General features: G+C 41.7%; 1 protein-coding gene across 5 annotated transcripts in view; it reads right to left on the bottom strand.

Annotated features, from left to right (window-relative positions):
• Positions 1–2,195: 2,195 nt before the first annotated feature.
• Positions 2,196–27,568, bottom strand: part of RALB (RAS like proto-oncogene B) — a 44,390-nt gene continuing 19,017 nt past the window's right edge. Inside the window, exons 1-7 of one of the 5 annotated variants that reach the window (XM_041405990.1) lie at positions 26,088–26,270; positions 25,345–25,422; positions 12,290–12,473; positions 10,412–10,568; positions 9,091–9,299; positions 6,222–6,399; positions 2,196–4,099 (exon numbers count right to left, since the gene is read on the bottom strand). In XM_041405990.1, the coding sequence (XP_041261924.1) occupies positions 3,980–4,099; positions 6,222–6,399; positions 9,091–9,299; positions 10,412–10,525 (621 nt within the window). In that variant the 5' untranslated portion in view covers positions 10,526–10,568; positions 12,290–12,473; positions 25,345–25,422; positions 26,088–26,270 and the 3' untranslated portion in view covers positions 2,196–3,979. Of the gene's footprint in view, positions 4,100–6,221; positions 6,400–9,090; positions 9,300–10,411; positions 10,569–12,289; positions 12,474–25,344; positions 25,423–26,087; positions 26,271–27,568 lie in introns of those variants that run through there. The other 4 variants (XM_041406000.1, XM_041405982.1, XM_041405974.1 and 1 more) reach the window with 4 other exon arrangements.

The raw sequence follows: 27,568 nt of genomic DNA, 5'->3' as shown, positions 1-27,568 counted from the left end.
ATAAAGTCAACAGGAGGTGAACACTGCAACATATGTTTATAGCAATTAAGGAAAGCTTCTGTCTACATAACAGAACTGAACTGATAACAGTATCCTCTTTCTGAGCAAGAATTGATAGACCTGTCAGGCCTAAGAACTGGGTTAATGCTTTGAAAAGCTTTAAAAACAGATCTGGGTGAGCATTTAGTTAGATGCATATCCCCCTTACATGCCTCTTACTGCATTCCAGATTGTAGTTTTGTACCTTGGACCTGAAGTATTCTTGAGCATTATACTTCAGCCAGATAGGACTCAACTGGAACTTCAGATGGTTATCAACATCGTACTGAAGTTTAATGCCCAGTAAATATATGCATACATCTTCCTCCTCATCAAGCCAAGTGTTCCCCTAGAAATTGCAGCAGAGGTGTATCAGTCTGTATAAGAACGCATATGGCACAAGTCATTGAAAACACACTTCATGCTACATCTGTACTCCCACCTGGAGACATGCTCCTCTACAAGAGTCAAGTCTGCCTTTGCAGTCCTGGAGTCCTGCTTTTTTTTTTTTTCATATAATGACTTAGCCCTTGTTATAACAGTGGATTGTTTGTTCTGCTCAAACCAGAAGGAAAACTGGAGCACTCGAAGCTAAGCCACATATGGAAGATTGCACATAGCAGTAAACAGTTCCCTGACTTCATGTTAAGCCATTGCGCAAGAATAATACTTGAATGCTTAAGTGCAAGTGCATAGTCAAGTCTTGCATGACCTCCAGCTGCAAATATCCAGTTACCTGCCTACAGCCATGCTCCAGAATGATTTAAGAGCACATTATACCAACAAAGAGAAGCAGTGGTTTTTAATTACCCAACGTGCAAAGGCTGATAGAATACATCAGCTTCAATCCAGCCTTCAGTCTCCTCAGCTACACTGCAGGACCAGCAGGCAGCCACGAACCCCCTGCTGCCAAAGTCATCCCTTATTTGATGTGCCTGACCCCCACTTACTCCAAGCTCCATTCACACTGCTTACAGGATGCTGTGCCGTGTTATATTCACTCCACTCAACCCACCTGATGGTGATATCCATTGATGTCCAGTGAAGCACACCTGAAAGCCATTCAAGAACCCCCAAATCATATTGCCTCTATTCAGAAGGGCATATGTTCAGGCACTTCCACCATGAGGTGGAGACAACAGGATTTCAGTCCAGGGGACCAGTTTTATTGCCTTTCTGGTACAAGTCAGAAAGCTTGCTGCCCACTGTTCCAAAGTAGGCAATGTAGCTGCTTTGTTTATTGTGTTTTCAGCTGTAACTGGCAAGTTAAACTGAGTTTGTCGCAAGTGCAAAAGAGGAAAACTGAAAAGCTGCTTTATTTAGTCTCCAGGCCTAGTCTTTCTGGAGCAGGTGACAAGAACAGAACACTGAAGAGATGCAGCATGAAGCCATGAAACAGCAAGCACCTTCTTCCAAGTAAGTCCACCTCATTGGCATAGCTTTATCAGCTGGAGAAAAAAATAACCTGAGTGAAAACAGCACATGGACTGTAAGAACACCAGTGAGAGACTCGCTGTTCTGAGAAGAAATTGATCTGTCCTGTCAAATACTGTCGGGTGCTTTAAGACTATAGAGATCAAAAGTCAAGGCATGCAAGTCTCTTGAGCCAACGTAGCTGAGCTGCTCATTGTGAGCTTTGCTGAATTCATTATTCATACAGCAAGGACAGTTTATTCAATTTTGTTATACACATTTTACAGCCCGCCTCAGAGGGGCTTGACCTTGATAAGCTTGTAATGTGAACTCAACTGTTGTTTACTCTTTAGGTTAATTAAGGACTTAACCTTTAAGTCTCAACTAAAACCAAACCTGAGTTGCCTTTCTCCAGAAGAGGACATTCATTTGCTGTATGGACAATATACAGTCAGAAAAGGACTTTTATCCATGGAAGTTGAATAGGAAGCTTTGTTAGATGTGTTACAGCTCCCAGTGTCCTATTCAGTGCTTAGGCTTTAGATACAGGTGACACAGCTCAAGTGACAAGTTCTGTAAGCCAGCAGGCTTCCAGCTTCCGCTTCAAAACACTATTGGGCATTACAAAGCCAACTTCACAATTAATTATACTGTTCACAGAGAATAACTTCCAGAGCTGGTTAACCTTTCTTTCTGCCCATACAAGATAAGAGTAACAAAGAAGGAATTTAATTTGACAAGAATGAAGATTACAGCACCTTTTATTTAGTACAGTTTCCCCAATTCAATGAGTTGCCTGACAAGATGAACTAGTTATGGAAGACAATGAGTTTGTGATAAATCCCTGTAAAACCTCAGGTCAACAGAGGTTCTGATGTAGATCACATCTTACTTTTTTCAATGTTCAGAGAGGGAATGCACACAAGCAATCTAGTACACGTGAAAAAATATTTTTCAACCTCAAATGACAATACTAAGTACTGAACAGTATTCACTACTCCATTTCAGGAAGAAACACCATTAGTTAATTTAGTGCTGCAATGAGCTTCATTGAACAATCACTTAAATTAGTTTCACCAAGCAACTGTGTTTTAAGCATCCAGTTACGAGCAAGATACAGTTACTCTTCAAGTTTCTCTACTCCTGAGGCAGAAGATAGCCATAATTCATTGAGTAACTCCACAACCAGAAGAGAGTTCTTTTCCACAGTGACAGAAGTGATTTTTGGCAACTGCACTTCATTTAAACTGCATCAGAAAGTTCATTTCATTCAGCTGACAACAGAACCTGCTAAGTACTGACTTTTCCACTTCTAGACTGTTTTTGTTGAACTGACATGACCACCACTGTGTAAGTGACAGCAAAACTCATCATGTACTAGGTTGCTGTGCATCAGAAACAGTACATATAAAATTAACAGTGAGTAATAGATGTGGCAACTGCTTAACTTCATTTGCTTTTTGACACCATACAGCTCACTAGCCAGCTAATCATTGAGAGGTAACATATATGCCTCACCTATTCCAGGTCATGATTGTGTGATGGGACCCACACTTATTCAGCATTTTCATCTTCAGCAAGACAGGAGACAGATGCAGATGTTCTCACTTTCCAACACTATCATCACAAGTGTTCCAATATAAACATAACTGATTAAATCAACACCTATTTCCACTATTCCAGTACAAGGGAAGGAAAGGATGACAGATGTAGAGTGTAATTGAGTCAAGACAATACATGGAAGAAACCCAGGAGAGCATTTCAGGGAGATGGTGATAATACTATTCCTTTTGAAGAAAGGCTTACAGTCACTTTCTCACCCCATATCACTAATTTAAGGATGAGAAGACAGACCCCAGCAGGGAATGCATCCAGCCTGTATTTAAATATCAATTTTTTCATTTCCTAAATAAGTATGAATTGAGTCCTTAGGCTTGATTCATGAATGCTGTATTGACTAAACAGAACACAGAAGAAAGTTTGTTTTGAGTTGACTCTCAGCTGTCGGTCGCTATTTCTTACATGGAGCGTGGGGAGGAAGTCAGCAGATTTCAGTGTAAGAAATATCAGTGACAACTAAGAGAAGATGGAGACTCAAACCCTTTACTAGGTGTCATCTAGCCTCTCTGCAGTTTGCACCATCAAGGAGGGCAGCAACAGCGGGAAAAAGTGTTTGAACCTGAACAGCTGTGCTGGTTAAGGCCAATAGAGGTTCAAGAGAAACACACAGAAACATTAGAAGGAAGTTAATACAAAAGTACATTGTCTAACCAAGCAGAAGGATTGTAGTTCTGAAACTATTTCTAGTTTTGAAAGTTGGAAGATGGAGCCCATTTCAGTTTAAGGAGGCAAAGGTTTTGTTGGATACTGGAAATGGTTGCAAAGTTGTTTTCACATTTTGGAGGTGTGATATGCAAAGCAAAAGATAAGGGAGTCAATACAGACTTCCTTTCATGAATCCAGCCCTATATCCTTAGTGGTATTTTATCCAAGCCACCTGTAGATGGATATTTACAGTTCCAAAGCATCACAGTAAGCAACATCTTTCTTTAAAGCTTTTCTTGTTCTTGCCACTTTTCTTGCCATTCTTGTCTTTGTTTTCTGACATTTTCTTTGCTCTTATTTCTCTCATTAAATCAAAGAACACCTAGAAGGGAAAAATAAAGAAAGATTAAACAACATCAGCCACCAGAAAGCAGATAAAAACTACTGTATTCCACAGCACCAAATAAAGATGTAGAACCACACTGTACTCAACACAGTAGAAGTAATGCTAGGCAAAGATTCCTGTGACAAACTCAACATCAGAATCACGTAGTGTGTTAAGCAGTGACAAAAAGCTGCACAATCTTACCTGGCTATCAAAAAATTCAACAGCCCTGTTTTAAGAGATTTTTTATTAAAAACCATTGTTGAACAAAAGCAGCATTCAGAGAACTCATGAGAACATTTGTCTGTGCCTAGCCAACATTTCCAGTGCTGTTAACTATGGAAAGCAGTTAGTCCAGCCTTTTCCATGCAGTTACTATTCTGCTTGGTCTATAACTACAAAGGTGCAGCATTCAAGTGACAGGGCACAAAAAATTCTCAAAATAATGTTCTAAGAAAAATTCAGAGAAAGTCATGCTTCCTTTCACGTCTCTCATTTTTTTTATCCAAAACTTAGGCAATTTCACCCCTGATTGTTCCTGATGTCTAGGTACATACCACTTAAGATGCAAGAGCCGTTTTGCTGTACAGTCATTGGGTATTTATATTTAGGATTATTTTAAAATAATTTTATTTTATTATTTGAAATTATTTTTATGATTACAGAACAAGAGTTTAGCATCGCTCTGTAGAACTAAAGTGCAGTTTTTTCCAAACAGGGAACTCTCAAGCCTTTGATACTTGGAAACAAGACCATGCTACTGATCAAAAGTAGATTAGTTTGAAATTCAAAACCCTCTAAAGGTTTTTTTTTATTCTGCTACAGTACTAACACACAATCACCACAAAGAGAAGTATCTTGTTGTACAATACACCTAACAGTGCTAATACAGAGGATAACCAGTATGCCACATGAGCTAGCCAGTGAAGACCTGCAACAGCAAATCTAGATCACCATGCTAGTACACTCCAGACACACAGCTCCACTGCTGTTAATCCCAACTGATCAGAAAAACTAGTCTACATATAAAATAGGCTAGCCATTCATTAGTAATATCAGATGCTTATAGGAAAAAGCAAGTCTGAATATTCATGTTTCACTACATCACCCAGTTTATGCAACGGACAGTGACTTCACCAAACTGAAATTATACCATGTTCTTGAAATCAAGAGGTCTCAATTCAGGAGTTTCATATACTGTAGTTTTAATGAGAGAAGGAGTTCCTGCCAGTAACTTGTGCACCACCAGCATTTCCACTAGTGAACTAGTATAGAAGAACAGGAAGCAGTCTAGAAGAGTACAGCTAGCTGCAAGTGTTCTTTATCCAAAGAGAAAACTGCTTAGAATTTGTAATCTTTAAACAGATGCATATTAGTAAGACACATTTGGAGCCCTTAGGGTGCAAACAGTAATTTCATGTCATCTTCCGTGAATTGGTGAAGTAAAAAGGCACCCTTTTCTTCAAGAATTCCTCACTACAAAGAAAATTAAGGGTATGACTGAAATTGATTTGTCCTCTATACAGGACAAACACTCTACAGTCATAATTCATACCTCTTCTAGAATATTCCACCAACACTGTTTATACAAGAAACCATCAGCAGAATAACATGAGAATAACTGTCCTATACCACCAAGGACAAGTCATAACAGGACAGGGACACAGCAACAAGTTCTTCTCACAATTCAAAGTAGTCTTGGCAGAAAACAAGACTAAAATGCTTAAGATTAACCACACTACATGTAGCTTCACAGGGAAGGAGGAACAACTTCTAATTGTCCATAGCTTGTTATTGATTGGTGTTACAAGGACACACCCTACAAATAAAATTACATACTTAGGGAATCCTTAGAACCAATTACCCAAAGTACTATTGAAAAACTATTGGTTCAGGTCCAAACAGTTAAAACAAAACAATAGCATTAACTTGTTCCAGATCTGAGGTTACTTTAAGCTAGGTATGTGCTTAAGTGCACACCTTCCTGCAAGTGCACTGTTTTTTGTTTTAAATAAACCAGGCTTTCAGAAACCAAACTGTGGACTTGCTTTTGTCCCAGCAAGAGTCAGCTACTAAACAAGTAGTGATGATCTAATTGAGCAGATGTAATTTCTCTTACCTTATCTACATTCGCTCGAGTTTTGGCTGAGGTTTCTACGTACTGCACCCCCCATTCTTCTGCCTTACTTCGAGCCTCTTCTACAGGCACTTGTCTGCGCTCCTCCAGGTCAGATTTGTTTCCCACTACCAGTAAAGGGATTTTGTCCTCTTCAGCCTTCACACGCAGGATCTGTTCCCTAATGCATGAGGTATTCAAAATAAAAATATCTTGTTAGTAGTAGCAACAAAACTCTCACGCTTATGTGAAGTGGATCAAGTGGTCTGCACATTATCAGTGCTTTCAGCTGGTTATTTCCCAACAGCTGGACACACACTTTAAAATTATTCCAAGATTAGCATAGTAATGCTATGGGCTTTACACTACTGAAAGCCTCACACTTCCAGGAAGGCAATTCTACCATCTAGTTAGTGAGTAATCAGGCTCTAGGAAAGAAGACGACTATGGCAGAAGAGCAACTGGCAGGAGTTCACATTTGAATGAGGAAAAAGTACAAGTGCCATGTTTGCCAAGTTCCACCTTGGCATTCAGTCACCATCTTTAATTCACAGTCTCTATATAGGTCTGGGCAACATGAAGTCTTTGCCAAGGCAACAGTAGCTGGCAGAGATCATCCCTAATGGCTACCTAAACTTTACCCAAAGGACAGACTTACTACACAATTCTGAACTAAAATGCTAGCAACCTTCCCCCTTCACAAACTCCAGGAAGATATTCAAACTGCCAGCATTAACCTGTCATGCTATGAGGATGTACTGGCATCCAGGAAAGGAGATGGAGTGATGTTGCATACCAGTCTCAGTCTGTTCTTTACTGGGGTAAAACACAAGCTGAAACCAGACTGACACGTGCTGCTGTCCATCTAGGATGCTGGAAGAACTCTACCACTCTGAACTATTTTTAAATGGTTATGAAGAAGAGCTAAACAAGGCATGAGCACAGTGCTACACCCTCTCATCTCACCGAGTTACCACACTACTTAAGATGCCTGCATTTTCCATCTACAAAATAACAATGTACGGAGAGTACATGAGACTCTAAAATAGCATTAACACTGAAGCAGACAATCTGCTGTTGCATTTAACTGCATCTTCACACATTTTCAGATGAAAGAAAACACTGAATGCATAGCATCAGCAGGAGAGCTAGGGTTTAAAGACAAGCCTATCATTTGTTCAGTATTCAACTTTTTTTGTAACGTTAGGATTCCGGAACCTTTTGATCTGCAGTAAATAATAGCACTCTGCAGTTTGGCTTGGGATGCTGGTGACTCATACTACCCATTCCACACTCCTTCCTGGACCAAGGAGCTGGTTCTTGCATGTCAGCCTAAATATTCCATTTAACTAATTTCACTATTTGTTTTACTTCTGAACCACTGAAAAGTAGGAGATTCTGCATCACAAAGCTCTTAGGCCTTCTTGCCCATCTTGAGGGCTAGCATTGCTTTTTCATTGTTTTGCTGTGCTGGAATCTTGAACCAACACACCGTTAACCTACTTACAGAAGTCTGGCAAAAAAACCAAACTGCCAAGACAACTACTCCTACTCTCTTTCATTCAAAGCCTTTAACTTTGGATTTAACATTATATTTCACTTATGCGTATAAGCCAAAACCAAGTGCTTCCACTTGTCTCATTTTCTTTGTGTTCTTTGAGTGTTACCTGACCTTTTCCTCCATCTTACATTAGGAAGAGTCCTAGTACTCAGTTTTGCAGCCCTGTAACAGTTGAACTGTTGGCTCCTTTCAGAGCTGCAGTTAGAGCAAACTGAGCTCTGCTTGTGTGTCCCATGACTGTCAGCTTTCTGAAGCAGAACAAAGTCACAGAAGTATTACGTGACAAAGGATCAGTATTTGTATACCTCATGAAAGATTTTGTGGTCATCCAGTACTGTTGAAAGAGGATGGCAAGTTCTGGAGTGCAAGGAAGTTTGCCTTAGCTTTAAGAAAAACCTAGAAATAAGTGTCCTCAGCTACAGCATTTCCATTACCAGTTAGTATCTGTTAACCTCGTACCACCGAAGCAAAGGGAACATAAGGCAGACTGATAAAGAGCTTTTATTCTGACAAGCATAGAACTCCTATAATTTCCCTATGCTTTGGGAAGTTTTCCTTCAAGTTATACAGCTATTCCAGGCAATCTCTGATTTACCTCCTACTGAGGCAATAGGTATTATCAAAAACAGTTAGAACACTTGCCCTGAAGAATGTGGCCACATGGATTCTAAAACCAGAGAGGTGGTTTAAATCCTTTTCTACTTACCCCCCACACTACACAAGCAGTTTCTGTGGTCAATCTGGTACCAATTTTTACATCAGAACTGCTAATTCCAAGAAGAAAAATGGAAGTGCTTACTACTACCCTGTGTCTTTCTAGGAATACGTCTGCCTACAATAGCAATGCCTGGCTGCCAACCCTTGTTTGGCACCAATCCATACCTGAGAGTGGAGGCTAATCCTTCCCTTCCTTAGAGCACCTGCTTCTAGCAGTAAGCAATACTGTGTCTGAAACCTGGCCAAAAGACAGACTTAATTCCAGAAGTACTGTTCTAAGATAATTAAACTTCACATCCATGAAGACTGAAAATTGGCTGGAATATGCCTTTTTTAGGAGTCCAAGAATCTGTTACTTGCCTGAAGTTGCTGCTGGCATAGTGTACTCGTAAGTTACAGGCACGAAGATGACTAAAGCCAGAGGCTGAATACTGTGGTTTAGATTATCAGTTACTGAGAGCAAAATGGTCAGGTGTCACTTTCATTGATCAAATGATAACAGACAAAGAATAAAGAGCTGTAGCTTTTAGGCAGAGCTGTCAGAGCAACACAGGAACTGGATAACTTCCCCTGCCTAGGAGAGAAACTACTCACCGAAACTCTGCTGTTGCTGTGAAGGATTCGTGCTCTGTTATTGAAAAGACAAGAAGAAACCCTTCTCCACTGCGGAAATAGTTGTCTCTGATAGCTGCATAATCCTCCTGCCCTGCTGTGTCCAGAATGTCTATTTGAACTTCTTCACCATCCAGAACTACTTTCTTTCTGTAGCTGTCAGCCTTGGTAGGTTCATAGTCTTCTACAAACTGACAAGAAAGGGATCAGTGTTTAGAATTACTGTCAAAGTCTCAGTATTTGTCTATCTTCCTTCTTTCACTTCAGTGACATTTAAATTCCCCAAAACCTTCTCATAATTCAGTCAGCCACTAAGTTCCACCACTTTTTTTTTTTTTTTTTAGTGTTACTATTAAAAGCAAATTATTTAAGCCCTTAATACATCAAAGAGCCAATTTGCCTAGTCAGGTTTTGCTACACAAAACACTGTCAGCAGCTTCAGCAGAATTTAAGAACAGACTTGCAGTATAAGTTAAGCAATGTGCTGGCCTTATCTGGATCTCCCACTTTTAGAAAATGCATTTGAATATACTTCAGGAACAGGTATCTGAACTTTTAACAGGTGTAGATGAGAGCATCCAGCTGCTGAACATGAAAGCCTGTTCCATAATTACACAGGCACATACTTTAGTCCATTCAGTATTGATCAGATCCACAAAGCCACTGCCAGTTCAACAGCACACATCCAGTAGAGAAGTAGAGAGGTAAAGAGCCTCTCAGCCTCAGAACACAACAATTAAGCCCAATCAAGCTGGCTGGCTTTCATTAATGACTATATCCCCTGTTCAGATACTTACACTACTACAGTATGTGTGGACAAACTGTAGATAAATACTAACTTTTCAACTACAAGATCATGTATTCCTTCACCTAACTAGTGTGGGCTGCCTAATCTAGCTTCCAGTATACCAGCATGGAAGAATTCATGCTATGAACATGCCTACTTCATCACTCAGCTCAGAATGAGCTAGAGTGTTTACTTCTGACTTCAGCCTTAACTGACCTAAATTACAAAATTAAAGTTCAACTCCAAGTAGTAACAGCTTCTGTACACAAGCACCCATACATTATGTATGACTTCTGAAGACAGTTCTTTCACAAATAAGCATCAATTTTGTCACCTTGAGCCAGAGATGTTCCCAGAGGACACATCTCCCAGCTTTCTACATCCTGCTCCTGCCCAGCTGGGTCATCAGGTCTTTTGCTCATCACATGTACTTCTCCTGTCTCACAAAAAAAAAAAAAAAAGCCTAGCAAGCCACGTGAATTTGTGCTTTAGAGAAGCTGAACCGAAGTTACTTACCTCATCATACATAAACTGAAGTGTGAGGGCAGATTTACCCACACCTCCACTGCCAACCATAATTACTTTATGGAGGGCCAAGGAACTCTGGTTCTTGCTCTTGCTGGCAGCCATTGTCCTGCTTGCCACAGACGAAGTGCCAGGCAACCAATCAGATCTGCAGAGAGAAGGAGCACAGTCACCCATCCATGACATTGGTGACATCAGGGTAGCATGCAGGTAAAGCGTCTCACAAGTGCTGAAAAAACAGATTAAAACTCTGCCCTGCAAGCCTAAAGAATGGGCCACTCCAATGCACTGGCATGCAAACCATGCCTAAGGTATGAGTAGGACAAGGTATGAAAACAAATGCCTTCTATTTGTGACAACAGTATGATTAATAAAAGTGCCAAAGGTTTCTAACAAGCTACTCTTAATTTGTAAACCCAGCCTACAAGACTAGTGTCTAGAGGAGTTTCTAAAGAAAAACCCACTCTCTCTTAAAAGATATGAAATTAAGTGGTTTTTATTGTTCTTGTTATAAGGCATTACACCTTTCTAAAATATTTCTTTAATGTTGATACAGCTATACCTTAGATCTGCTCATAGGCAGAAATCTGGCTTTTGATCTTCTCCCTGCGTAGGCTAAGAAAACAGCAGAGATACACAGTAAATTGGCAGGAACAAGTTGCAAAAGCTTCTAGCAGAAAGTCTCATGACATGGTATTACCATTTATTTTACACTCTTCCTGCCTTTTGATGCTGCAAATCTAATTTGCTTAGGAAAAAAAACATTCCTGCTTTACTGCAAAAAAATCTCAGTTCCTATTCTCCTCCTGATGTTGCTAAGCCATAAAGGAGTAAGCTTCAATAAACAAGCCCTAGCTAACAAGCCTCTGTTTGTGTGTTATGTGAGCCTAGTAATTAAATACTGGAGGCTCCTTAAAAATAATACTGCCTCTTTTTTGGTTGGTTGGGTTTTTTAAAGAGTAGTTGGACACAGTAGTTGTAACAGCAGCTGCCATGCTGATTAGCACAGAGCAGCATCTCCAAGGACAGCACATTGAAGATAAAAGCAGAAATAAATGAAACAAAGATGTGTCACCAGTCAGGATTCCCACACAGGAAAAAAACCCAAATATTAGTATTTCAGACACATGAAGAGTATATGGTAGATGGCAGGATAGACATTCTTGTGTCCTTGGAGCACCACAAAGGACCCCAGCTGTTCATATCCTGGCAGAGAGCTGTAAGGAGACCAGCAGACCATTCAGAAAACACTGCTACAGGAAGTGGCTGTACCAGCCTTGATTTATAGCAGCACACTTCATTCCAGAAGCAATGGACCTTCCAGGAGTTTCAAATTTACCTGGACACAATTACTCTAGAAAAACACTGCAACTGCCACATCAGCAAGTGCAATTGTATGGAAACACAAGGCCAACAGTAGAAGTTACTGAGTAGTATACTGGAAAAAGCTTCAGGACAACCGGCTGGCTTAAACAAAATTAACAAGAGACTAAGGGATCATCAGCCTACAAACATGCCATAGGATTATTTAGCTTGGAAAGGGACCTTTGGATACTGTCCAGTCCAACCCTCTTCCTGAAAGCAGTTTGCTCCAAGCAATCCAGTTTATGTGCCCTGCATTCTGAGACTGACAATTCCATGACCAGTCTGGACAACTGCCCTTAGAGTACACTGATAGTAACTATTTTTTTCCCCTTGTCATGACTTGATGTTCTGAAAAGCAACAAATCAAACTAAGTTCTCATTGACTCATGCATACAAGAACAAACATGCCAACAATCAAGAAGTGCCCTCAGGACAGCACTGTCAAACATCTGAGTAGCAGTATTTTTCCATGCAGTTTTTTACTCACACCTGTTTGCTACATACATTTAGTACAGCAATGCAAATTAATCATCTTTAAGTGCTCATTCTGGGATAAACACTGGTAAGTGAAGACAGATATTTTCCTCTGGTAATCTTCTCTATTATGTTATACATCAGCTCCCTCATCCAGGACACTCCTTAGTACAGAAATGAGGCGTGACAATTCCTACTTCTCCATAGGTTCTCCCTGTACAGCACAAACATGTATTTGTTGGGACAGTGAATTCAGCAATTACCACAGAGATTGATTTTTAACTCAGTCACTGGAGAGGCAAGAGAGGAAGAGAACATTTCCCTACCAAGGGAATGTGAAAAAACACAACAGGTAGCACCCGAACTCGAAGTTGTTGTTTTGCCTATCGTCCACATAGTCTACAAATGGTAAACTGGAATTCAGCTTGCTTGGACATAAACACCCAAGAAACAAGAGCTACAGATTGGCCACACAACAAGACAATTCAGGGACTTTAAGTGTTCTAGAAATAACACAGCCTGCTCTTAAATTGTAGAGAATGCTGTTTTGTCATAGTTCAAGAGTAGTCTGGCTTTCACAGTAGTAGATAAGCGCTTTCTAGAGTGTGACCCTTAGCTACTTTTCATATAATTGTGACTGGTTTTAACCTGTGAGTATTCTTTTATCAGACATCCTAACATTATTGTAACTGTCGTGTTATTTAATACAAAGTTTTCAAATTAGACAATTTTCTGGCATCACAAACTTAGGAATATGTAATAGGCACCAGCCCTAAGTCCACTGTGCTATGCAACAGCAATAAAGGCTTAATGTACTAATAGCCAAGAGATAAGACTTTCCTTTCTGTCAATACAAATACGACATCTTTACATGGTTATGGCAAATTAATAGTTCTATTTTAGCAAAAATACTGACAAGCTTGAGTTCATCATAATGGTAAGTGGAGGGAATACTTAAATCCTTCCTTCTCTATTCCACCCAAACAACAGCCGTGTAGAAACTGCAAGGTCAGCCTTACACTATTACCTGATTCATAATCAAAGCAAAATCCACCCAATAGCATCAAAATTGACAGTTTGCATCTAAAGCTCTCCATAGCCAAGGTACTCGATCTTCCCTGCAGAGCTGTTCCAAGTGCCACTCAAATATTTCAGAGGATTAGGACTACAGGGACCCTGTGAATGCAGCAGTATGCTCACAACACAGACCCTGTGCAGTGTGCACTCAGTGAGGTCCCAGAAACTGCACACAAAGCAGCTCTTCTTTGGTGGCATGGGAGGGAGAGCATGGCCCCCTCCAGCCCAGAAGAGCCGAGCAGTGAGGAGGCAAGAACAGAGGACAAGGCAAGGCTGAAGCAGTGTGACACAGGATTAACACAGTATCAGTGCAGAAGTGCCAGTGCTTACAGAACAACAGGCTGACAGCACATCACTGCTTCAGAAAGGGGCATGGTGAGATTATAATAGGAATATTCTAATGAAACAACAAGAGAAGGCCTTGGAGCCAACTGTTTGTTTATTTTTATCTCCACTTCTGCAGCCCAAGAAACAGTTTACACAACATGGTTCAAAGCTCACATCTAACAGCTACTTGAGGTTAAAAAAAGTAAAAAAAGCCCCAAAATCTATTAACACAAGTGGAAGGTCTCTCCTCTGCTATCTCTGAGTAGGCAAGGATGAATTTTCTTCCTATTCTGTACATTAGGCATCCTTGAGGCAGTCAAGACACTGACATTAACTCACCTGTTCACAGAAAAACACGTCTTGGGAAATCCAACCACTTCTCAAAAAAAGGAGCAGTGTCTAGAACAACTGTGACAACTGCGACAACTGCAATTGCTTTAAAACATTACTCAAGTCCCTTCAGTTTAAGGAGCATAGATTTAAGACAAAGGGTATTATTGCATATGCTGAAGAGCACACTCTGAGTAGGTGTCCAGACAAGACACCCAAAGCTGTGGTAAGATGCCTCGTCTCCCCTAATGCTCTCAGTTTACTTTCCAGCAAGATTCACCCTCCTCTGACAGGACAAGAAGCAATCCATTGGGCAGTCAGTCAATCTATTTAATTTCCATCTGTCACTTTACCCTCAGGTTTAATGACACCATGTTGAACTTCATATGCTGGGTGTCATAAGCTGTAAAAAAAAAAAAAAAAAAAAAAAAACCCAAACCCAACCCACAAAAACAGCCAACCAAACAAAAAAAAACCCACCACACCCCAAGCCTTCTGAAAGTTTATTTGGGGGAGTGAGGCAGGGGAGGTGGTTCCTTCTGGTTACCAATCACCCTGCCTTGAAATAAACTGCTAGACAGATGCCATGTCAGAGAATAAACTTTTTCTAGCAGTCTTTCTTCTTCAAGAAAATAGAAGTAATTACCTGGTTCATATGTTTTCAAAGATAAGGATTAAGCCACTGACTTGATAACTCTGCATTTATTCTATAATAGGTAACACACAGCCTTATGCACAATGGGAGCTTTGTGATGCTGGTGAAAGATGCTCTTCAGATCAAGGAAGGAAGGTTACACCAGCCCACAGGCTGCCCACATGAAGCACAGAATCTACAATTCAAACCATAGGAGTTACTAATCAGCTGTTTTGATTTAGACTTCTGAAGATCTCTACTTGGCCACAGGACTAATCAAACCATGCCACCTTCAATGTAAGATATCTAAACCTAAACTCACCAGCTATTTCAGCCTTCCCTTATCTGTTTAGATTACAATTCCTGCAGGTTAACTAAAGCTCCCTGAACAATGTTGTGTCATTCTTGGCTGGTACCTTGAAACTGAGCACTTCAAGGCAATTGTTTATAAACATCTTAGTAAACTGCTTTTTCTCCACCCTCTCCTCAACCTAAACAGTAAAACTGCTCAGAACACAGATTATAAACAGGACTGCTTTACCTAATACCAAGATTCAAAGACTATGACTGAATAACTATATGTATTTCAAACCAGACCACACTTTCACATCCCTGTTTATTTCACGTGAATTAGGACGACCACAGCGGCAGAACACTTAAAGAAAAACACTCTTGTCACTTCACAAGAATGAAACTTTGCTACAGTTCATCCAAGTACATGAGGAAAAAAAAAAAAAAAACCAAAACAGAAGCTTCACTAAGTCTACCTGGTTTTCAATAAATATTCTGTTGCTATAATAAAAGAATCTGAGACCCTCCAAAGGCTTTAATTGGAATTGCTGCTAGTTCTTCCATTCAGTTTGAGATTTAAAACTGAAATAAAGCTCTAAGCTCAAAATTGCTGAGATCAGCCCTTGTTCTCTTGCTGTGCAGCTGATATCTTTGGACATTTCTTTTCACTGCTATCCTGCCACTGAAAGCAGCCATTCTTTGGATTTTAAAACAGGATTCTAGAAACCCTTAGCCCAATAGCTTGACAGAGAAGCTTTGTTAAACCCTTCAGATACCTACTTTTAAAGGAAAATCTGGGTATTCAACCTATTATAAAGACTTAATATGATGTCATCAAAAGCCAGCACAGAAAGAGCAAGGTTTTGCAATGGTATTTTAGTGATCCTCATTTATCAGAATATGAATTAGAGGCTTTGAAGTGTTTGGTTCTGTGATATGCCCATAAGAATGTAGTCACAGAAATTCCCTGGATCACAAAACTAATTAACAATCTCACTGAGCTATGAACTGTAAGAGCTCCTCAGCCATTCTGAGGTTACCCAAAAAATATTTAAGTACTGAAATTCCATTAGCTTTCAATGGACTGTAAATGCTCCAACTGGTAATTCAACTAAAAAAATCCATTTGAGATTAAGTGGCATATTTAATGCCACTGAAAATTTTAGGATATGCAGGCTGAAAAATTACAAATGCTACTCTGTCCTCTTTTGCTGTGCTAATATCTTACCTCTAGCATATACCCAGTTAATGGTTTCTAAACAGAGATCATGATGTGTTTGGTAGAAATTCCTGCTTGGGATATCCTCATCCCCATGTAATGCTGGACGTTTCTACTGTCTCAGTTGTGCTTATAAATTTTTCTGAGCCACGTTTAATTGGGTCAAAGAATTCATTCATCTTGAGATGACTCCCAGAGCACAATGGGGTAGTTTTGCAGTCCCCATTTATATCACCCAATGCTGCCATAACCATCCTCTGTCCCTCAGTCCCCTCTTTCTTGCCCCTGGCTGTTCCAGCCCATCTCCTCCTTCAGCAGAGCCATTCAGCACAGCCCACTGGGGCTGCCAGTCACATCTGCAAGGCCACACACGCCTCAGTGCTGATGTGAAGGGAGTTTGTACAGCTCAGGCCAAAGAAGGTGTAGCAGCCATGCAGTTACTTATATTGCTGCAGAAACCGGGCAGCAATGTTCACAATTCACTCCTTAGACAAGGGGCAGCCACACCCCTGGCCTCAGTGGCCAGGCTGAGCAATGGAGTGAAACCCAAAACTCAGATTTGCTTTTGGTAATCGGGCATTTTCTCTCCCTAAGACCTACTAGTAGACTTGCAGTTGCCACAACAAGGGCACTGCAAAAGAAACTCAAAACAGATTTTGAAAACTTAATACTTTATAATAGCAGGATGAAAAGTAAGAATTTAAAGCAAGGAACTGCTTTACTCTGTACACATTAAGGGATCTAACCTCCTTATATAGGCTAGATTCTTGTTCTAAGTGGCAACAACTATATCCCTAAATGTTACTGGAAAAAACTCAGAATAAATACATGTACTTAATACACTGAAAGTTACATTACACCAGTTTCAGACAATTATTATTAGTTACTAGTCCTGCCTAAATCTCCCAGATTGTGTGTAGACTTACAGATATTGGCTGCTACAAATATGCTCTAGCAGGAGCTACACATACACTGCTAACTAACTGACACATGAAGCAAGACCAGGACTAGCAAGTTCACTTTGTTACAGCAGTTAAAGGTTAAACCAGAACCTGAAGCCAGGTCATTATTGCTCTCCATCTCCTACAAGGCTGGGGAAATGGCAGGCACAGACTGAAGAACCATTTCAATTCAGAATTGTTTTTCATCAAAAGAATCAGACTGGAGTATTGGCTTTCATAATAAGAAAGACTGCAGACTGTGAGATGAACTTGTACTGCAGGAGAGTCCCTAAGACTTGCTCATCTGGAAAATATCACAGGGAGTATAAAAACAGTATTTTTAATATAGTTGTGATCAGGAGCCCTCTCTGCATGCATGAAGAGGACGCAGATATCACTATATACTAAAATATTCCAATAGTATTAATAGCATCAGACATCCAATCAGTGGATGCCAGCCAATTAGGATTAAGAATCTCTACTAGTGACCTTGGTCTCCATACTGTATCTTACTTTTCACTGTCCCACACATTTGCACGCAATTATCTCCAGCTCTTCACTTAGACTAAAAAAGTTTAATAAAATCAAGTGATTTTGAGAAGCGTGATTAGTATACAAAATATTTTTTGGCACCTACAGTTATGTAGAACAGGAAGAACAAGAGACTCCTCCTTTGACTGGTCATTGTCCTTGCAACCTACAAAGCCTAGCACGCTGCTCTTTCCAATGGGTTATAGCTAGACTTGGTTAATTCCATGTTTTAAGGCTCTGTTCAGACCTGGACCACCACAACAGTGATCCATTTTAAGCACAAAATACCTGTATATACTCACATTCCCCACACTCCTCTCCATCCTTGCCAAGCACAGCTTAACTCTTCTTACAGGTTTTCAGAGATGCATCCATGCAGCTTGGAAAGCAAATCTGACAGCATTTAACTTAGATTTACTTACTAGATAAAATTCTTAAATATATGCCCTCTCACATCATTCAGCACAGAACCATTCCGGATTACTCATTACAAATAGACAGATATTACCTTACACATCAGCAGTAATCTCAAGCCAATAATCTTGCTAAGAATAATCTTGATATCTAAGAAAAACTGGAACTACATCCTGTCCAAGTCTGTAGCAAGGTTACAACCTTCAAAGATTTAGTCACAGGAAAGAGTCTGATCCATTGCTCAGAAGAGTAACACTTTAAAGCAACCCTTTAAAACTCAGATCTTATGCTGAAGTTAAATATAAGCAAACATATATCCCTGTTCCTAAGGAACTTAAATACGTGAATTTGTTTGTTCGGGGTTTTTTTTCAGGGATTTTTTTGTTTTGTTGCTTGGTTTTGATTGACTGTTTATTTTTAGAATTCCATCAGAGTGAAAGAAAAACAGCCAAGTAACTTGTTTCTGAGCAGTAGCTCAGAGAAGAAAAAGGACTTCCCTCCAACAGTGCTTTTAAGGCACTGGAGCACACCCTCCCCCCAACCCCAAAAAATCACATACATCTATATATAAGTAAATAAGGTTTCAATGTCATGCTACAAAGCTAATGCTCTTAATAGCCAGGTACCCACAGTATCAAGAGATTGTCATTGCATGTAGGCAGTACAGTTATAATAACTGCCTCACTGTTGTACAGATAGCATGCAAGCATCATAGTTGCACAGAGTCAGTTTTATGGGTAAATATGTAAGAAATCACTCTCCACATTATTTTCCATATTACTCAGTACAGAGCAGCTAGTAGGGCATATGTAGCACCAGAGAGAATATACTCTTTATTTCAGCAAGAAAGTATTACCTGGAGTGAAAGTCATCAGACAGTAGTGCTATTACAGCTAAAACCACTTCTTCAGTAGGGAGATATCTAGCCAGACCTCTCCAAATACTTTCAGAAAGCCTCCAAGTCTAACCCAGAAGACATATTGCAGACAGACGACAGCAGAGAGAGATCTACCATGTTGCTCTTAGCCTGCAAGATGTTGCTAGAAAACCTGACAAAATTCTTCTATAAGCACAAGGACTGAGTTAATACCATTAATCAGTATTATTATGCTAAGAGTTTGTCACTGTGGTGATAACAGTCTAGTTGCCTAATTACCTAGGGTGAATTATGACAGCACAGTTCACACTAGGTAATTTGGCTCATACCAGAAAAGTGACACTCAGGCAACAGACTTGCTCAACAGCCTCACTCCCACTGACTTGCAAAGTGTATTTCAACTACACTTCCTTTGAAAGTTCACCCATGCAGAAACATGTCCATCTCTGATACACAGCATACACGAAGTCCACCAAGCCACCAAGAGATAGTGGTGACATGCTTCAGATAGTTAATCTCATACCAATTTTTAACTGGATCTCCAAGAGCCTAACAAATATAACAGCCAAGTCAAACACGTCAGATCACACAATCAGTGTCTTAAGTGGCACTCTAGAGCTCAAAATAACCAAAATCTTACCTCAGTATGAGGTTACAACATGGTTTCAGTTACTTCAGGGAAAAAGCTGCAGCTATATAATCCACAAGAAAGTCAACACTACCATTGATTTCACAAACTCCAACAAACGCCCATTCAACTGAGAAGTGTGCTACAGAGTTGCAGGAGCTCTCACTACTGTTACCCAGTCCTGGGGCTACCAGACCGGGTCCATTGGTCTCACCAACAAGGCACCAGACACTGCAGACAGGCCACAAGCTGCTACTGTTGCTTCCCCAAAGGATGTATCTCACTACGTCATGCTTCCATAGTGAGCTGGACATCTGGGGTAAGTCACAAGTCCAAACATTATTCAGGTAACACCCGCAGAAGCAACTGTCTCTGCTCATACAATTACATTCCTTGCTCACAAACTGAAGTTAATATCTCATGCTCACATCTCCATATGGGGAAATATAAGGCACTGTTGAGACCACATTTGATGCTGATAGGCAAGCAATAATCCCCCATTCTGAGCTCACTCTTAACCATAGAATCCCAGCTCCCTAGGAGCACTCAGGGATCACCTTCCTATAGCCTATGAAGGTACTCCCACTATTTTAAGCACTTCACTGACTTCACTGCAGGGTTCACAGATGCATACAGTGAGTCACTAAGTTCCCTCAATCAGGCAACATCACACAAGTGTCAAGCACTGAACCCTTTCTCTCCATCTTTCAATCAATGCATTTACATCACACAAAACAACAATAGTGACATTTAGTACCCATAATTCAGCTGCTGTGTTATGTCACCTTTAAACAGATTTCTTTACTCCAGTTTCCCCAATGAGGTATAGAACATCATACCAAGGTATTCTGCACATGCAAGAAGCTGCCTTTCTACTCGACTAGGAGCAGATGTTTTCAATAAGACAGTCCTCCAGACTACTGTATTCATACACTTTACCTCAAAGACAAAACCAGTATTTCTATCTTCAAATGGGAACTGGATTGTGACACCAGTACAGGGGTCTTATGCAATTTCAGCAGCCCTATAGTTGTGGACAGCTTTACTTACGGGAGAAGTGCTATCCTTGGTCTCCCTCATAGTGTGCTGTGCCTACCACTATAAAGACATTTACAGCCAAATGTGTGCTCTTCAACAGCCTCCAGAGTGCTATAGAATTAAGAGTGGCACAATATAACATGCTTGGTAACTCTGGGTTTGGGTGGCAGACTATTAACTCAGAACCACTTGACTTCAACACAGAGAATTAGGACACATTTAGCTCAGGACACTTCCCTTTACGACCTAGCAAATGACAGGTCACATGAACATACAGAACTAGTGCAGAATGTAAACTGTGCATTTATTCTTGTGTGCTCCTAGAGACATTTCCTATATCTGCAGAGCACTTAACCAGAATAAAAAAAACTACTGTTCTCATACACAGCCAGCTCAGCTCAGAGCTCGTGCCTTTCCTGGGAAATCAGGGTGCTTCTACACACTAATGCATGCAGTACAGGGAACGAGCTGGAGACGCTGGTGGTCTGTGTGTAGCTGCAGGGGTTAGAACCTCATTGGGACCACAGAGATGAGCTGGGATAGCTCTCATGGCTACAGTGCTGCTGTGTGGATGGCTACAGGCTCTTTAGGACAGACTGGCAAGGCAGGAGAGCTTCTTTCCCATGAGAAAAGCTGGAGTGCACAAAGCTCTGCCAGCTTATGGGTCAGGAGCAGCAGTCAGCAGGAGGACTGGACTAGGCAGTCTCCACAAGTGTCTTCCAGCCTAAGCAACTTTAAGTCAAGCCTGTGCCCAGCAATGCAGTTGCTACAAATCTTATCTGTGAGAAGGCCCATTTTTCAACTTGCACAAGTAGTACAGCAGAGCTAGAAAACTTAAGGCAAATCCATCGTGACTAACACTTTTATTAGAAACTTTATCTAATACTATAAAGATGCACAGTATCACCACCAACTGGTATGCCTAATAATTTTCTAATTAGTCTTCTTCCATTAAAACTTCAGAACAGATTCAACCAATAAAGCCTACTTTGAATTTGGTTTGCCCTATAAGACAAACTTAAAAGTAAATTTCCAACACCTGCAGAATTGCTTAAAAAATTGATTCTTAAACTGTGTTTTAAGACATGATAAAGTGCAAAGAAAGATTGGAATGCGTACTTGGAACTGGGGCTGTTTTGAGACACCATTTCTTTAAATTTCTTGGCTATTCTGTTTTATGACATGGTAGATAAAAGCAGAAAGCTGCCATAAAAGTCAGTTAGTGAGACTTCTTGGTGAGTACACCAATGAGAATTCCTTACCTACCCAAAATGAGATCTCAAGTAAGCCAAGAACACTAAATAGCAGAAGAGTACCATCATGGAGAGCAGTTTAGTGGAAAGGCTATATCACAGATCACTACATATTTTACAATTAATTCATTTTAATCAGGGAGCAGCTTCCTCAATTAGTAAAAGCACCTCTTTTCTGGAAAGCGGAAGCAACTGACATGCAACTTGATCTAAAACTACTTCACTTGTTAAATGTCTGCTTTAGCCTGGTACCCAAGACAGCATCCCCTGGAGCAGGGTAGCACCAACCTTATAAAACACCTACTTTAAAAAAAAAAAAGCCACTTTGGTGTGTGTTCTGCAACATGAATTCCAGCATTCAGGTAGTTCCTACAAATAATCTTTTAAAGTGCTTTATCATGTTCAGTATAAAACTGTAATACAGTACTCTATAACAATCTTGTCCATAAAGTGGGATTCTTTCCTCTGTTAAACCTGTGATTCAAACCACCAGCTTGGAAAAAAGGAAAAAAAAAGTCATCAATATTAAATCCAAGCTGGAAACATTCTTTAATATGTCCATCTAGCATGCCCAAAATAGGGGCTAAGTCTAGGTCTCCAGTACTCTTCTGAAAAATAATCTTTCACTACAGGTAAAAATATATACAGAAAGAGCTAGAAACCAGAGAAATCACAGCATCTGCTTAACTCAGCATGTTCCCAGCTTTCCAGTTCTATGCTTTGCCTTCAGATTAGTTTTGACACATTCCAAATTTAAGAAGAACATATTAAAAACTCCAGTTTCACTGCATTATTAGTGGCCTAAAACATTTCACACTAATCACTTCAACTGACAGCAACACTAATTCACAAAGTAACGGCTGACAGGATTAAGACTTTAACAAATGCTTATAATCCCAGAACTGATTTTTTCAGTCTTCAACTTGTGATCCAGCAGAGATTCCTAGTCAGGACTGCATTTTCATTAAGTCTCATATTCGTGTAATCAACCATTATTCCTTTGTCAACAGCTTCAGCAAGGAGGGCAATGCGCTCAAGGTTCCACAGAAAACAGCTGAAGCTCTAAGCAAGCACTTTGTTACCATAAAGAATCAAGCAGCTACTTACACATCAGCCTAAATAGCATTCTCACATTACAAGACTCCATGACTTTCATTTTGACAAGTCTTGAAAAACACATTTGCACATCTCAAGCACAAGAGACAAAACAGATCCTCTAATATTACTATTAAATAAATATTTGGGAGAACATGAAGAGATAAAGCATGAGTTATACAGACTTATCTTGCTTAAATGACAAGACAACTTGATATTTCTGGGGCAAGCATGGAGAAGGTTGGTTAGTTCTGTTTAATGAGCCAAAAGAGCTACCAACAAAATGATTGCTCCATAGCAGCTTTTAGCAAGGATTTTTAAAATACATGTTCTGAACCTCTTATCAAGAAGCAAGCATCAACTGTATCATACCAAAAAAAAAGCCACAAAATTGACTATTACCACTAGGAGAGTAAAACAACCAAGACAGTCTGCTGATCCTGCTGCTCCAAGCAATAGCAGGCAACAAGCAATGGAATCTTATCACCACTGCTTGACAGTGATGCAGAACAGTTAGCAGAGACATGGGGGCTTGAAGGTGGATAAAGAGAGAAAACCTAAAATCTGCAGGTTTTTATCAGTAGGATAATATTTCCAACTCAAGACAGAATGAGTTTGAGAATATAAGTTGCTACATAACCTGGTTGATAATTAGGATCAGCACATCTCCTAAGTGAGCCATGCAAAGTTTCTTGAAGTCAGGCACCCAGGGAGTGAAAAGCATCAAACACTACATTTCTCTGCTTCTGTGGGCTCCCCAGCCACTGCCTTTCACTCAAACCCCTGGACACCACTACTGCCATCCCAAGTTGCTTGGTACAGCAACAGGCACCACAAGACACCTCCTGACCTCAGGGAATGTTTGTCCTGATACCACCGTGTACTTGCCCTCCCATGGGTGCTTAGTGCCTGCACAGCTGTCATGAGAAACAGGCTCCCTCAGTGCCCCTGCTAAGAGAGGCTGTTAATTCACATGAATCCGTTGTGTAATAGAAAGCAATTCATTTAATCAGTCACGTGGAGCTTGAATCTAGTTAGTAGGAAATGACTGAGTTACTGTGCAATTATCCACTGCGTGGAAAGTGAACAGGTTTACAGGACAAGAACAAACTAAGAACCAGATTCCCAAATTATGATGCTAGAGCTTGTTCTGCTGTTTCATGTGGCCATTTCTGCTCCATTCACAGCACAATTTTGTTCCATGTGAAGCTTGCACCCCAACACTTCCCAGAGAAGCAAGTAATTTTATCCAGCATTTAGTCAAATAACAGTAGGTGCAAAATCAATTAAGCAGCTGAAAAAAATTTGAGTCTAAATGAGGCATTAGATCACAGAAACTATGAACTATCTAGGATTCCAGTGTACACATCCAAGTGGTCCAGGCAGTGTCCCATCATTACTGACTTGATTTGAAGAAAATGCTTCAACTGCTCTTCTACCCAGATTTCCAGTACCACTGCACTGACAATTAGAGACAAGTTTGAGAGTTTTAAAGGACGGCCAAGAAAGGATATTGTCTGATCAAATTAAGCTTTCAGTTAAAAGCTTTTGTAAAGCATTCCACCTAAATCTTTAGACTAGAAATTCCTCTGCAGTATGTACATAACACTAGCAAAAATAGGTCAGTTTCACTTTCTTTCAGGCATGCAAAACAGAAACAAGTTGGCTTACTCCAAAAGAAGTGAAAATAAACAATTTACTCCTAAAAGTCTAACACAGGAAACTTGTTTACAGGACTAGTCTGAAGGCTATTTTATTCTTAAATGAAGCATTTATTAATAGAGGAAATAAATGCAAAATATTTCACCATGGTATCATCTGATCATAAGCAAAAATCCAAGTAGTTAAAACTATTCTAGCAAGTCTGCTATGCATGAATAAGTGCAAAGATGCTATTGTCAAGGGAAATCGAACTGTTTCTATTAAATTCTCTATAATAAAATTATTTTCAGCCTTCAAGCAAATCCAAGAACCACAAGTCTGGTTCTGATTTGCCAGTTCCTACTCTCACTTTAACAACTTTAATTGCGGGGTGGGAGGGGTAGGGTCGGGGCAGGGAGCATTTAAGACATTAAGAAAAAAAGATATCTTTTCTTGAAAATCATGTACCTCTGAGGATGAGGACAGGCACCTCCCTGTCCCTCAGAAAAGACATAAGGATCTTGGAACCAGAGAAGTACTGTTAGAACAGCTTAAAAAAAGCAAAACCCAAAAGTAATCAGACTGCACACTTGAGCTTTGAAAATGGCAAGGCCGCTCCCTGTGCAGGTGCAGTCTCCTTGGTCCCTTCCACCATGAAAATACCCAGGCATAGTCAAGGCTAAGTCTCCTGCTCTCAGAACAGAATCGATTCAACAGGGCTCCAGCAGAATGACCGAGTCAGGCCCCCACCAGCTGTTCAGGAAACATGACTGGGCTGCTTTGCCTCACCTCACTCCCTGCCCTTCTCCAGGTAAGGTCACACTCAGGCACCACCCTTCTCTTCCTACAAGATCTGCACCGGTAAGGCTGCAGGGAGGATAAAGACGGGCAGAGAGAGAACACAGCCAGATAAAACAACACTCCCCAGGAACTTCTGGCTCAGCTGAGACCACCAGCATCCCAAACCCTCCGTTTATCTCCCGCAGACGAAACGTTATCACTTATCCGACGGCACCAAGAGCAGGCAGGGCAGCCTGCACTAACGCTCAAGGCCAGCTCCTCCTCGCCCTTTCCCTCCCCCACGTCCCACTTGTAGACAGGAGCACGGGGATCCCCGGCTCCACCTCAGCCCAGCTCCACCGGGAGCCGCAGGAGCGGCCGAACCCACGAGCGGGGCCTCTCGCCTCGCACTGCGGCTCCCGCGCAGGCCCCACGGCCAGCGGCTGGCCCCGCTCTCCCCTCGCCCACGCCCGGTGCTCTCCCACGGCCCAGGAACCCCCGGGTAGAAGCCGCGGGGCTCTCCTCGCCCGACAAACCCCGGAGAGAAGGGCTGCCCCGCACCGCCGGCGACACCTTCCCTCCCTCCCTCCCTTTCCGCAGAGCGGACACGGGCGGGCTCAGCCACATCCCCAGGCTGCAGCCAGGACCCGGCGACTCCCGCCTGCCTTCACCGAGAGCGCGGGGCCGGCACGGCTGAGGCCCCCACCATCGGGCTGGGGCGGGGGGATCCCGAGGTCGCTGCTCGCTCTCACCTGGGGGCTAAGGCCCAGTTCCGCACGGCGGCTCCAGCCCGGCTCCTGTCTGGGCTGTGTCCCCCGGCCCCGCTGCTCCCGCTGCCGCCGCGCCCCGACTCTCATTGAGGGGGCAGCGCCGCCGCCCGCGCGCCCCCGCCGCGCACTTCCGCCCTCGCCGGCGCCGCTCCCGCCTGGCCCGGCTCCCCGCGAGCGCGCGCCCGCCGGTCACGTGGAGCTCACGAACCAATCAGCTTTGGGGCGGGGCCGGCGGGGGCCGTGAGGGGCGCTCCCCGCCGTGTGAGGGGTCGGTTGTGGCGATGCAGCGGCCGCGAGGCGCTGCTGCCCCACGGCTGCCTCAGCCTGTGTTCCCCCGAGCTCTGTGCAGAGCCCCGCCCGGCGGCTGAGCCTGTAAGCCTCGCAGGCTCGGTTTGATCCAAAACAATCACAATCATTTAGGCTGGAAAAGACCTTTGAGATCATCGAGTCCAATCTATGACTAAGCACCACTATGTCAATTAGACCATGGCACTGAGTACCACGTCCAGTCTTTCCCTAAACACCTCCAGAGACGGTGAGTTCACCACCTCCCTGGGCAGCCCATTCCAGTGTCTATTCACCCTTTCCGTAAAGCATTTCGTTCTGATGTGCCACCCAAACCTCACCTGGTGCACCTGGGGCTGTGTCCTCCTCATGCTGTCCCTGGTTGCCTGGGAGAAGAGCCCGACCCCCACACAGCTGCAGCCTCCTATCAGGGAGTTGTAGAAAGTGAGAAAATTCCCCTTGAGCCTCCTTTTCTCCAGGCTAAACACCCCCAGCTCCCTCAGCCACTCCTCACAGGACTTGTGCTCCAAACCCTTCACCAGCCTCGTTTCCCTTCTCTGGCTTCACTCCAGCACCTCAATGTCCTCCCTGAACGGGACGCAGGATTTGAGGTGTGGCCTCACCAGTGCTGAGTGCAGGGGTAAGAGAAGAAGTTAGGAAGGGCTCTGTCTTAAATACATCACATATTTTAGTGCAAATTCTACCAATAGATGCAAAAATTAAGTTTGAAGTCAGAATGCAAAGGAATGGAAGAGTCCCTGATTTGGCTCACATGGGTTGGGAGTGCTGAGAGCTTTATTAAATCATTGAGCTGCAATACTGTCATGTGTGTGCAGCACAGAGTAGTTTTCACTGCACAGGGGAAGAAAGCAATGGCTATTGCTGTGTTTACTGTGATTATTTCTTCAAATCTTTATCAGTTCTCAAATCCAAATTCTCTCTGGCCATTTCAATGTTACTAATCACACGGTCAGGTGTGTGATTCTATCTTGCCAGTTACAAAAGAAAACATACCTTTTCTCATTGCTTTAATTTGCTTAATTTTTCTAGGCTTCATGGTTGACCTATTTGAATTCCACTCACTAAATTTATGAGTGAATATGTTGGGTAAAATTTTTCCTTCTGGAAAAACATGCTTTGCATGATAACACCCACTTTGGAAAATGATGGAAATTGTG

Source organism: Onychostruthus taczanowskii, unplaced genomic scaffold, assembly GCF_017590055.1.
Source record: "Onychostruthus taczanowskii isolate IOZ18803 unplaced genomic scaffold, ASM1759005v1 scaffold10, whole genome shotgun sequence".
NCBI lineage: Eukaryota > Metazoa > Chordata > Aves > Passeriformes > Passeridae > Onychostruthus > Onychostruthus taczanowskii.
The sequence above is the reverse complement of the archived record's forward strand: the minus strand, read 5'-3'. Positions and strand labels throughout refer to the sequence as shown.